Source organism: Nicotiana sylvestris, chromosome 6 (assembly GCF_000393655.2).
Source record: "Nicotiana sylvestris chromosome 6, ASM39365v2, whole genome shotgun sequence".
NCBI classification, from domain to species: domain Eukaryota; kingdom Viridiplantae; phylum Streptophyta; class Magnoliopsida; order Solanales; family Solanaceae; genus Nicotiana; species Nicotiana sylvestris.
Window position 1 is genome coordinate 152,606,976 of NC_091062.1, and position 13,742 is coordinate 152,620,717.

A 13,742-nucleotide genomic window follows, 5' to 3' on the forward strand; every position below is an offset into this window, starting at 1 on the left:
TAGCCAAACAGCAACCTCTATTGGATGTAAGTTAATAGTACTGATCATCTTGTCCAAGAAATGCAGAAAATATCCCTACTAACAATAGAAGGGAAACAAAACTCAAAACAAACTCAGAACCATTTCGATTGTAATGAAGGCCAAAGTACAGCAAAACTGGGTGTTCATCCTAGTCAACATAAGGAGCTTAATAAAAGAAACCAAGAACCTTCCCACCCACATTCTTCCTTCTAGCCTCCTCGTGGTCCATGATACCAGCAGATGTAGTCAGTACGATGTATCCAAACTGCAAGCTCAAACAAAATACTTCAGTACCAGATAAACTTAGTGTAATGCAAGAGACAAAAGAAAACAATTAGTCATTGCACCCTATCTATGTGGGAACACCAAAATCTACAATTTCTATCTTCATTATAACATAATTAACAGGTGAATTTGACTGATTACATCCGAGCTACTAATATAGCTTCATAACATATTCTTTGCTATGGCCATTCCACAAAATTCCATTAGTTACGAGTAATTACAAAACATTCTTCCAATAACTTGTAAAAAGGAATAAATGCATAATCTTCATTATTTAGCATAATAATTTGTATAAATGAAAAGAAAGCATCACACAAATGATCTTATGAGCTGCACAGTATGGTAGATGTTATTATACCTGTCTGGAAGGCAACAACCTAGCAGTCCATCCTTCAATCTCCTTAACTCCAACATCAAAACGAGGACTAATGACGCCACACTTGTTCAACCTACCATTCAGTTCAACTACAATTTTTCCTGACCTGTGATCATCAACATACTCAAATTCTCCAATGTACCCTACACACAGAGATAGAAAATGTAAGAATATAAAGAGGTCAAGAAAAAAATCAGCATAGAAAAAACAAAACAAGCTAAAGTACCATGCTTTTGCATGACAATGAGGAATTTGATGATGACTTTGGAAGAAGGCCTAATCATGACTTGACGCTTTCCCCTCTTCTCAGCATTGTACATGCTCTTAAGAGCATCATTCAACACACTAACTCTCACCATCTTCTACGACTATTCTGTTCCAAACTAATGCAATAATCAGGTTCAAATAATAACTTTAACAAAAATCAGAATACCAAGAATAGCATTTCACAACAAAACTATAGTACAGCAACGAATGTAAGGACCTACAGAAATATGAGCTCAGGACTTGGCATATACGTACTCATTTTCTACAAGTTTCGAAGCTAAAAAAGGCAGACATCACGATCATCCAAGAAAAATGAAACAAAAAGCACAACCCATTTATAAAAAACTAAACTCCAGTATCAGTTTACTAGCTCAAACCAAACCCACAAAAGCTATGAGATCTATAGGCCCCAAATCACCAAATTCTATTTCACAACTTTCTTCACAGCCCAAACTGTCATTTCTAATACTTCACACCGTTCGATACAATCTAAACTCACATGTCCATCATTATTATGAATTGCTATTGAGTCCTAACACCAACAGCCTAGGAAGATAAATAGCTAACAAATCACAACTAAAGTATATCGAAGCAAAATACATAACACAATGTCACAATTCTTTTTTGTTTATACTCGGATATCAAAGAGATTAGCGAACTTACATGGAGCTTTAGGAGCTCTGGAAACGACGACGGCGAGAAGAGCTGGAGATCTGCGTCGCATACAGAAAAGAAAACTTGCGTTAGGTTTTAGCAGGTTAATATATAGTAGCGGGGCGAGAGTTGCTAGGATTTTGCTTGGGGTTTTAAAAAGCTGGACAGGATTGATGGGCCGAACACGAATACTATTGTTGGGTACTTATTTGGGCCTTTGAGTCTTTAACTTTACTCTTTCTTTATAAAATGGGAAATTTTCATAAAGCACTATCTTTTAGTAGTAATTAGCCATTTATAGATACCATTTGCTATATTACGGATTATAGATACTTTTTCCGTGGTTATAAGATGTATTTGATGTATTTAAGCTATTGTATTCATGAATACAATAGCAAAAATAGGCGTGAATCAGAGAAGTCTAGCTAATCAGTTATTGTATTCGAGTGTATTCAGCTGTATTCATCGCGTGAAATATGGGATTACAGCTGGACAGATTACTGTATTCGACTATATTCACGGCGTGAAACAGGGGATTACACTGTTTTTAAACGGAAAGTGTATCAATTAACATAATAGACTCCTAATATAAATCAACAAACTCAATTATAACACACAGAATTTGTATTTCTGGTTATAAAAAAGATTCTCAACTGAAAAATACCCAAAAAATATAGCAATCTTCAGATAAATTATATAATACATTTGAATACATAAATTATATTAATTAAAAAAATATATGAATACATTCATGGCATATAGTGAGACGGTGAATACAATGAAATACATAGAATACAACGGGATACATTGAAACACAATTAAAAAAAAAGACAATGAAATACACGGAATACAGCGAGATACATTGAATTATAATGGAAAAAAAAAGACAACGAATACAATGAAATACATGAAAATATAGCGTGATACATTGAAAACACATTGAAATATATTAACAGAAAATCAAGTTGCTCAGCCCCAAAACTCTGTCATCTTTGCTCAAGAACAAACCTTAATTTCCGCCTTGTATCCAAATAGTCCTTCCATCTTCAAAGATCTTGCAGAATGCTAATTGAACCGGAACTTACAGATATTAAATCGAAACTTAATTGGTTTCTTGTCTAGTTCCGATTATGGAGTGGGGGAAAACGGTTTCATATAGGAAGCCAAATAGTCCTAGTAAGAAGAGAAGAACACAGTGCTTATATATTTTTGTCCCTACCCGTGTTTAACTTTAAAAGAAGCTTCCGTTGTTTACTCACATAAAAAACCCACAAACTCCTTTTTCCATGAGTCAAAAAATATAAAGCGAGAAAATCCACAACTACTTGCTCTAATTAACAATGGCGGATGATCAAGAAGGGTATAAAGAAGAGACACTAAACGGAGAGAGCTATTCGAAACTTAATGGGGAAGAGAATGAGATGTATCAAGGTAGGGAGAGAAAGAAAATAATGTAACTGAATAGCGTATTTAGTGGCTTAAGGCTAGGAGGTAACCAAAATTAAATATTTTGCTATAAATCTTAAAAGGTATCTATAGAATATAATTTTTTAAATGATATTTATTTAAAATAAATAAAGTGTTAATCTTTACTATAGGAGATAAAATGAGCATAAATAATTGGCATCTTATAACAACACATAACAGAAATTGGCCATTTTTTAGCTTTATATTAGGTTTTGCAAAGATAGTCCCAAACAATTAGCATTATATAGCCAAATCTTAAAAAAACTACTCTCTTTTATATTCTCTCTCAAAAAAAACTACACGTGTATTTTGGTTTTCCTCCCCCTTTCTCTCCTTGTATTTCTTCTTCTATCTCTTCTCTTTTGCTCTCATAGTTTAGCAAAAATTCTTACAAACTATGCAAAAAAAAATCAGTGGGATGAAAAGGTAAGGTTGATCTCACATCAGAAAAAATCAGAAGCAAAAACTAAGAGAGAAAAAATATATTTCAACTTTATTTTTCTTCTCTTTTTTTTTTGGATTGAATGAATGGGTGTGATTGAAATTGGTTGAAAATATCTAACGAGGTTATATACAAAATTTGACCAATATTAGCAAAAATTAAGAGAGAAAAAAATATATTTCAAATTTGTTTTTCTTCTCTCTTTCTTTTTTTGGTTGGATTGAATGAGTGAGTGTGATTGAAATTGGTTAAAATACCTAAACGAGGCTATATACAAAATTTGAGCAAGATTAGAAGTAATTTAGACTGATTTCAGGTAAAAAATCAAACCTAAAAATCCAACTATGACATTTGTATATCACGTTGTATATCGTGTACTTTAGTGTATATCACGTTGTATATCGTGTACTTCAGTGTATATCACAAATAGGTTTTTAAGGACGTATGTGTATATCACTTTGTATATCGTAGAAACAAATTCAATGTTCTGAGGCCTAAAAATCTCCCTTTTACCTCACCTTGATTTGTGTATGTGGTCCGGACCTATATCCGGAAAGTCTTCTATGTGAATATATGAGAAATAGAAATTTATAGAGTTTAAATTTAATTATGGTTGACTTTGGTCAACATTTTGAGAAAATGGACCCTGATCTGTGTTCTGACGATCCCGAGAGGTTCGCAGTAAAATATGGGATTTGGGCGTATGCCCGAAAATGAATTCCGAGGTCCCAAGCATTAGAAATCAATTTTTGAAAGAAATTGTTTTACTGAATTATCTAAGAAATGAAGAAAAGAATTAATATTTGAAACCATTGGTATCAGGCCTGTATTTTGGTTCCGGAGCCTGGTACAAACTTGTTATAGTATTTAAAAGATAACTGTGAAATTTGGTAAGAAATGGAGTCTATTTGTCGTGAGTTGGACTTCAGGTTGAAGAGTTATGAACTTTAAGTGTTCTTGAGGAAAATGATGAGTTTTGAGGTTTAATTCATGGTTTTACATGTTATTTTGATGATGTGATCATACGAGTAGGTCCATATAATGTTTTTGAGTTAGTATACACATTTGGTTTGGAGTCCCGAGGGCTCGTGTGAGTCTCGGGTAGGTTCTGGGATGTCTTAGGCTTAAAATATGGATGTTGCAGGTTTAGAGAAGTGCAAATCTCTGAACCCACCAGTGTTGTCCGCGGTGGGGGCTTTGCGGCCGCACTTGATTTTGTACGGTCCGTACAGGTTCATTGGTCCGACTTTGAAAGCCTATATCTTTTGATCTACAAGGAATTTTGGGATGATTCAAAAACGAAAGTTGTAGCCCTTCGTGTCTAGTTTCCAAAAACGTAAAGAAATCACAATTTGGACATATTTAGAGAATGTTATGGCCAAAATACTAAAGTATATCACTGCAGTCAACTTTGTGAGCTCCGCGGCCGCACTCCATTTTGTGCGGTCCGCACGGGGGGTCTGAGAGTGGTATATTTAAATGGGATTTTCAGTTATTTTTCATTTTTCAAAACCCCAAAAACATAAGAGACGACTTTTCAAACAATCTTTCTTCTTCAAAACATTAGTAAGTGATTTCTAACTCATTTTCTTTACTCTTTAGCTTCTTTTTACAAGATTTCATCCTAGAATCTAGGGTTTTCAAGGTGGAATTGGGAATTTTAGGAAAAACCTAAGAATATTGAAATTTGGAAGATTTAGACCTCAAATTGAGGTCGGATTCCAAAACCAATTATATATCCGAGCTCGGAGGTGAATGGGTAATCCGATTTTGGTCTGAATTTCGGGTTTGTACCAAGCGGGCCCGGGATTGATTTTTGACTTTTTGGGAAAAACTTTAGAAAACTTATTTCCAAGCATTAGAATTGATTCATTTAGCATTTATTAATACAATTAATTAACTTGTGGCTAGATAGAAGTGAGTTGGTGGTGGAATCAAGAGGTAAAACGATAGTTGAGGCTTGAATTGTGTTCGTGGCATCGAGGTAAGTGTTTGGTCTAACCTTAGTTTGAGGGATTAGGAGTTGTGTCATATTTGCTACATGTTATTTGTTGAGTACGACGTATAGGCATGTTGACGAGTATCTATACGTTGGTGTCAAGCATGACCGTGAGTCTTAAATTGAAATTATTGTATTCTTGATAAATCCTACGAATGCCTAAGTTGTTGATTCTCTGTGTTGAGCAAGGATTGTGATTATTATTGTGGGAATTACTTATGATTGAGCATTGGTACTAATTGAGGTAGTTAGATGTTGGAACAAGTTTGGTTATTGCTGATTTCCCTTGCCGGGACGTAGTTACTTATACTGTCGATTCTCTTGCCGGGATAGTGTTGTTTCTTTATTGATCCCTTGTCGGGACTCTTGTTGTGATTGGTGTTGAACTGTATATTTGAATCGGGTTGCATGCCACAACAATATTATATTTGGATCGGGTTGCACGCCGCAATAATATTATACTTGGATCGGGTTGCATGCCACAACAATACTATATTTGGATCTGGTTGCACGCCGTAACAATAATATAATTGGATCGGGTTGCACGCCACAATAGTGATAAATGATATGGATCAGGTTGCACGCTGCAACAGAGTTATTATGTTTTGGGATCGGGTGGCGCGCCGCAACAATTGATAATACGAAGTGTTTATAGATTGGTTACGAGTTCCTTATTGTTTTGCTGTAATTTCTAAATTGTTCTTATGCTTTTCTCTTAATTTACTGTTGGTACTGATATTCCCCCACAGCATGTACCCCCTCCCATCTTTACTTGTTCCTTTCTGTGTTATTTTCCATTGCATATTATATAACTGCACAAGTTTATTTGGTAGTTTAGTCCTAGCCTCGTCACTACTTTGCCGGGGTTAGGCCAGACACTTACTAGCACATGAAGTCGGTTGTGCTGATACTACACTCTGCACTATGTGCAGATCCCGGAGCGGCAACTTTTGGACCGTAGCATTGGGTGGATGTTTTCAGTCCAGCTAGAGATCCTGAGGTAGTCCTGTAGGCGTCCGCAGGCCCAACGTTCTCTTCTATCTTTATATGTATTCTATTTTCATTTGCATCTGAGACAGATTGTACTTTCTTTTCAGACATTTGTATGTAGTATTCGTAGACAATCCGTGATATTGTGACACCGGATTCTAGGTAGAGATGTATGTTGTCATTGTCATACTGTTTATGGTTAATTTATTAGATTAAGTCTTCCGCTTGTATCTAATTATCGTTAATATTTCATTGTTATTCACATGTTAGTTTAAATAGTTAAAAAGGCTGAATAAAAGAGTTAGGGATTATGTATTACGCGGCTTGCCTAGCTTTCCTGAGTAGGCGCCATCACGACTCCAGAGGGTGGAAAATCTGGGTCGTGACAGTATACCTCACAATTTTTTATGGATGCCCGTGTATATCACATTGTATATCGTATATATAACACAAATTTTCATGGATATACACAGATACACATAATATATATGAGATATCAGATGTACATAGAGATATATATGGGTTACAATAGGGGATATACATGTGGAGTCGTCTTGAACTTAAATTTTCAATCTGAAATGTGTTATATAAAGAAGGAAAATAAATTTTTATTAAATTTCTTTGATACACACATTATCATTATGTTATACACTGTGAAATATAAATAATATAACTATTAATTATTGATCAAAAAAGGAAAATAAATTTTTGATATAGCTGTTTAAGCAAGTTCTAAAATATAAAAATAATAAATATAATTGTGGGAGTAAATAATATTTTGGTATATAAAGAAAATTAATTTTTGATATACACAAAGAAGAAAAATAAACTTATGATATCTATTTTGCATACACATGTCCGATGTGTTATACTCTGTGATATACAGTTTCAGACGAGTGATAAAAATAGTGAGAAAAAGGATAGAAACGTAAACAGCCCCTCGGGCAAATCATGTACCACAACCGCCCATCGGGCAAAATATCAATAGAACCAGCCCCTCGGGCTATCTCACAATCACTCGTATCAGCCCCTCACACAATAACATGAAATAACAACAGCTCCTCGGGCAATATCACATCTCACACTGGGTACCCACGCTCACTGGGGGTGTTCAGACTCCGGAGGGGCTCCTACAGCCCAAGCACTATAACAAGCCATATCGTGGCATAATCAAACTGGCCCTCGGTCTCATAATAAGCCACCTCGTGGTGTAACAAATCAGGCCCTCGGCCTCATAATCATGTCCCTTTTATTTTTTTAAATTTTTTTTCAAACCATTACTCAATCGAAGGCCCAAACGTCGTCCTTTATATATCATAGTCACACCCCCATTCTACATCATTCCATCTCTTCTAAATGCTATTAGTCTTAGACTCCTTTGAGTTCATACAGGCTATAGTGAGCTTTGTATAACTTAGAGAAACTGTTTGCTCTCCTTGTTTTCATGGGCTTAATCCTAAGGACTTACCCATTTTTTACCTTTTCGCTCTCCCTTTTCTTGTCCTTACTCATGTCTTCTAAAACCTTGTCGCTTCACCATGCAATAGCTTGCGACTACACATATCTATTTATATTACTTGCAATCTTTCAACTTGGTTGCATCATAGATTTCCTTATGCCATTCTGGAATATCAAGCAAGACATCACATTGTCTCTAACTCTTCTTTATTCTCTTAATCAGGATTTTCGATACTTAGAAACCATAGGCTGGAGGATATGCTACTGATGATGCCGCTATTTTTCCTAGATATTGAATCCCCGCACATCCAGCCTTCTATCCGAAGTAAGGAATATTCAAGACCTTCTGTATTTGAGCATCTTGTATGTTGTTCCCCTTTATCTTTCTTACCTTAAAATCCTACATCGTATCTTCTATCTCTTTCATGACCTCCCTTCCACTGAGGTATAATTCACGTTCACAACTTTCAATTACCTATTGTCTTTCTATTCTAAATTGATAGTCCCCCCACAGCATGTTACCCTTCCCATACTTTACTGTATATTACTGTTCTTCTTTTCCACTGTATATAGTTGAATTGCACAGGTTTATTTGGTAGTCTGGTCCTAGCCTCGTCACTACTTCGTCGAGGTTAGGCTAGGCACTTACCAGCACATGGGGTCGGTTGTGCTGATACTACACGCTACACTATGTGTAGATCCCGGAACAACAACATTTGGACCGTAGATTGGGTGGGGTGCCTTCAGTCCACGCGGAGATCCAAGGTAGACCTGCAAGCGTCCGCAGGCCCTGGCGTCTCCCTCTATCCCTTTATTCCTGTTTCATTTCCTTAATTCAGAAACAGTGTATTGCTTATTTTCAGACTTTGTATGTAGCATTCTTAGATCATCTGTGGTATTGTGACACCAGTTCTGGGTGGTCGAGTTTCAAACAGTTGAATTAGTATATATATTCAGATAATTTACTACATTTCTTCCGCTTATTGTAATTTTCCGCTGTCTACACGCTTTGGCTTTATAATTGTTAAAGAGTATAAAATGGATACAGAAGTAATTTGTTCAAATAATTGACTTGCCTAGCTCAAATTAGTAGGCACCGTCATGACTCCCGAGGGGAGGAAATCCGGGTCGTGACAAGTTGGTATCAGAGTTCTAGGTTACATGGGTCTTACAGTTCACAGACAAGCTTAGTAGAGTTTGAGGGATCGGTACAGAGACGTCTGTATTTATCACCCATAGGCTACAAAGTTAGGAAAAACTTCACATTTATTCTTTCGTGTCGTGCGGTTTGGTTTCTCAATACTAATTGGATTTCTACTCTGTTCTTTCGCAGTTGGCGAGAACACGCGCTTCCTCATCCACTGACCAGCAGCCCGAGCCCCCACAAATAGCTCCCACGAGGGGCAGAGGGCAAGGCTGAGGCCGAGGTAGGGGCAGAGCTTAGCGAAGAGCAGTAGCACCAGCGGCAGAGCCTCAGGTTGACTTTGATGATGAGGTTCCGGCCTAGACAGTTCTGGTGGGCCCAACTCAGGTCCTAGAGGGGTTTATTGCTACTCACGTACTCCAGAATGCTCTGGTCCATCTTGTTGGCCTTATGGAGAGTGTCACCCGGGCAGGCTTGCTTCCTGTAGCACCAGCCGTCTCTCAGGCTAGAGAAGGAGCCCAGACTCCTACTACTCGCACTTCGGAGCAGGTAGCTCCCCAGTTCCAGACTCCAACAGTCCAGTCAGTTGGAGCAGTTCAGCCGAGTGTGGTAGCTCAGACCGGTGATGGAGCAGCTATGTCTGCTGATGCTTTGTGGAGGTTGGACAGGTTCACCAAACTCTTTACTACTACATTCAGCGGTGCATCTTCTGAAGAACCCTAGGATTATCTAGATAGCTGTCATGAGGTTCTCAAGAACATGGGGATCGTCAAGACTAATGGGGGTCGATTTTGCTACTTTTCACTTGTATGGATCTGCTAAGACTTGGTGGAGAGATTATTATTTGTCTAGACCAGCCGGATCACCAACTTTGACTTGGGAGCAATTTACTCAACTATTTCTGGAGAAGTTTCTCTCTATTACTTAGAGAGAGATCTATCGGAGGCAGTTTGAGCGTCTCCAGTAGGGTTCTATGATTGTTACTCAGTATGAGACCAGATTCATCGACTTGGCTCGTCATGCTCTTATCATACTTCACACCGAGAGAGAGAGAGAGAGAGAGAGAGAGAGGTGAGGAGGTTCATTGAGGGACTTATTCAGCTGATTAGATTTCAGATGGCTAGGGAGACTGGGAGTGAGATTTTGTTCCAAGAGACGACCAATGTGGCTAGGAGAGTTGAGATGGTTCTATCACACGGAGGTGGTCAGGGGTCTGACAAGAGGCCTCGTCATTCAGGCCGGCTCAGTGGTACCTCATCCGGAGGCAGAGATTCGTATGGTAGAGGCCATCCTCCTAGGCCTTTTCAGTCAGCACTTATGGTTTCTCACGGTGCTTCAGGAGGTCATGGTTCCCATATGCAGTATTTTGATCAGCAGTCCTACAGTGCACCACCAGCTCCTGTTAGTGCACCGCCGCTTCAGAGTTTTCGGGGTAGTCATTTAGGTCATCAGGGTCAGCAGTCTCAGCAGCCGAGGGCTTGTTACACTTGTGGTGATATGGGTCACATTTCTAGGTTTTGCCCTTGAGCACCGAGTAGCTCTTAGCATCAGGGTTCCCGTGCCATGGTTCAGGCACCAAGTGTCCACAACCCACCTAGCCAGCTAGAAGTGGGGGTAGAGGTGCTAGAGGTGGAGGCCAGCCAGCAACAGACCGTCATAGAGATGTAGTTTAGAGTGGCGGGGCCCGACCTTGATGTTATGCTCTTCCATCCAGGCCCGAGGTTGAGGCATCCGATGTAGTTATCACAGGTAGTGTTCTGGTTTATGGAAGAGATACTTCAGTTTTATTTGATCCGGGATCTACGTACTCCTATGTGTCATCTTATTTTGCACCGTATTTGGTCATGCCTAGTGATTCTTTGAGTGCTCCTGTTTATGTTTCTACATTGGTAGGTGATTCTATTATGGTAGATCGAGTCCATCGTTCATGTATAGTTGTGATTGGGGGTCTTGAGACTCATGTAGATTTGCTTCTGCTGCATATGGTTGATTTCGATATCATATTAAGGATGGACTGGTTATCACCTTACCTCTCTATCTTGGACTATTATGCCAAGACTGTGACCTTAGCCTTGCCGGGCTTACCTCGTTTGGAGTGGAGAGGGACTCCTGGTCATTTTACCCGTAGTGTCATCTCTTATGTGAAGCCTCGACGTAAGGTCGAGAAGGGGTGTTTGGCCTATTTGGCATATGTTCATGATTCTAGTGCCGAGGTTCCTCCTATTGATTTTGTGCCGGTTGTTCATGAGTTCCCTGAGGTATTCCCTTCAGACCTGCCGGGTATGCCACCTGACAAGGATATTGACTTTTGCATTGATTTGGCTCTAGGCACCCAGCCCATTTCTATCCCCCCGTATCATATGGCCCTGCCTAAGTTAAAAGAGTTGAAGGAGTAGTTGCAAGACTTGCTTGAAAAGGGTTTCATTAGACCTAGTGTTTCACCTTGGGGTGCGCCGATGTTGTTTGTTATGAAGAAGGACAGATCGATGAGAACGTGTATTGATTACCGGTAGCTGAACAAGGTTACAATCAAGAATAAGTATCCATTGCCGAGGATTGATGATTTGTTTCATCAGCTTCAGGGTGCCAAGGTATTTTCGAAGATTGACTTGAGATCTGGCTACCATCAGTTGAGGATTAGGTCATCCGATGTCCCTAAGACAGCTTTTCGCACTCGGTACAAGCATTATGAGTTCTTGGTGATGTCATTCCGGTTGACAAATGCCCCAGTTGTAATTTGTTTCAATATATGGTTGATACCCAACAACAATAATGATAAAATTTGCAGGATAAATATATTAGTCCTTAGGTACAATTCGAGTGACTCTCTATTTTTGCAAACAAAACTTACAATGCGATTGAAACTACTTTAGACTCACAAGTTCGAATTCTCCTAGGAAGCAACCAAATACAATTTAATATCTCTAACAGATGCATATGTCGCCACCTTCATCCAAAGATGTATTTTTATTTTTCTACTGAAAATTTCAACATAATATATGTAGCATATTTCAATACCCTTTTTTAGTTAATTTCTTTTTGACATGGATATGCTTCTTTCAATCCATAGAACCAATATAAATTAAAGGACCTAATCTGCCTGTCACGACCCAAAATCCACTAAGGGTCATGATGGCGTCGTACACCGCTGTCAGGCAAGCCAACCATAAATACTTAATTAAATTCTCGTTTAAATAATTATGAAAACTATGATTTTCCTTCAATTTGGCTAGTAAAAGATAATCTTTTCAAAATAAATAAAAGAATGTTTAGAAGTTAATACAGAATACCCCATAATCATCGTAGGGTATCACAAGTGCATGAGCAGTTTCTAGGAAATAATGTAATACAACAACTGTCCGGAATACAAATTGGACAGAAAAAAAATACAGAACAATACTCTGAAGGAGACTCTGCTGGGTGCGGGTCGTCTTGAGAGGTGCAGCTCACCTAAGTCTCCGTATCAACCATGACGCTATGTCACTAAGCCACTAGCCACACATGAACTTGTGCAACAAAAATGCACAACAAGTGTGTTATGAGTATGAAAACAACATGTACCTAATGAGTATCCCGTCTAATCTCGAAGAAGTAGAGACGAGAGGTCGACTTCGACACTTACTAGTAGTCCAATGATAATATAGTAGAAATGTGAGAAAATCATGGATTTCATAAAGCAAGAATAAACTCATAAAGCCAGAAAGCAGGTAAACAACTTCTCAAATAATAAAGGATTTCCAAAGATTTACTTTTCATTATCTTAATCAATTTATCTCCGGCCAGGAAAGGCAAATATCAACATTTGTAAATCTCAGGCAAACAATACAAGCATGCGTATATCATGCCGAGGTCGTACGGCCCAATCCAATATAAATGTAAAATGTGCATTGCCAAGGGTCGAACGATGCGAACCATAGATGCATCTATTAACCCGCTCGCGGATCATACATGCGACTCGGTCAAATATAAATAAACAATCACCCTGCTCACGAATCGTACATGCAACACAGGTACACATAGAAACACATACTGTCATGACCCGGATTTTTTACCCTCGGGAGTCATGATGGCGCCTACTAATGTGAGCTAGGCAAGCCAATCCTTTAAACTAATTACTTCATTATCCATTTATTTCTTTTTAACAAACATAAAGCGATAGCATATAAACCGCAAAAAATTAATTTAAGCGGAAGAAAATAATAAAATATCTGAAATCTGTATCTATTACAACTGCTTAGGTCTTAATCACCCAAAACCTTGGTGTCACAGTATCACAGACGGTCTAAGACTGCTAAATACAAGGTCTGAAAATAAAAAACACACTGTTTCTGAAGCAAAAAGATGAAATAGGAAATAAAAGATAGAGGAAACGCCAGAGCCTGCGGACACCTGCAGGTCTACCTTGGGTCTCCGTATGGACTGAAGGTAGCCTCCAAACTACGGTCCAAGAGCTGCTCCTGGATCTGCACATAGTGCAGAGTGTAGTATCAGCACAAGCGACCCTATATGGTGGTAAGTGCCTAGCCTAATCTCGGCGAAGTAGTGACGAGGCTAGGACCAAACTACCAAATAAACCTATGCAGTTATATAATATACAGCGGAAAGTAAAGCATGAATAAACAAATAAAGGTGGGAGGGG

General features: G+C 38.5%; 1 protein-coding gene across 3 annotated transcripts; it reads right to left on the bottom strand.

The window, feature by feature from the left end:
* LOC104246267 (small ribosomal subunit protein uS8z/uS8w) lies at nucleotides 1-1,727 on the bottom strand. Of its 3 annotated transcripts, none has more exons than XM_009802049.2 (4): nucleotides 1,613-1,727; nucleotides 909-1,050; nucleotides 665-825; nucleotides 1-286 (listed from the first exon to the last, which is right to left on the bottom strand). In XM_009802049.2, exons 2-4 carry the CDS (start codon nucleotides 1,039-1,041, stop codon nucleotides 188-190), a joined length of 393 nt encoding a protein of 130 aa, XP_009800351.1. In that variant the 5' UTR covers nucleotides 1,042-1,050; nucleotides 1,613-1,727; the 3' UTR covers nucleotides 1-187. The 3 variants fall into 3 exon arrangements, with proteins under 3 accessions (XP_009800351.1, XP_009800348.1, XP_009800349.1); XM_009802046.2 differs by having other exon boundaries at nucleotides 909-1,055; XM_009802047.2 differs by having other exon boundaries at nucleotides 909-1,065.
* Nucleotides 1,728-13,742: the final 12,015 nt, after the last annotated feature.

Coding starts and splice junctions, on each gene's coding strand:
- LOC104246267 (XM_009802049.2), bottom strand. CDS start 1,041: ATGGTGAGAGTTAGTGTGTTGAATGATGCTCTTAAGAGCATGTACAAT. Junction 826..908: donor CATTGTCATGCAAAAGCATG/GTACTTTAGCTT, acceptor CTCTGTGTGTAG/GGTACATTGGAGAATTTGAG. Junction 287..664: donor GGTTGTTGCCTTCCAGACAG/GTATAATAACAT, acceptor TTGAGCTTGCAG/TTTGGATACATCGTACTGAC.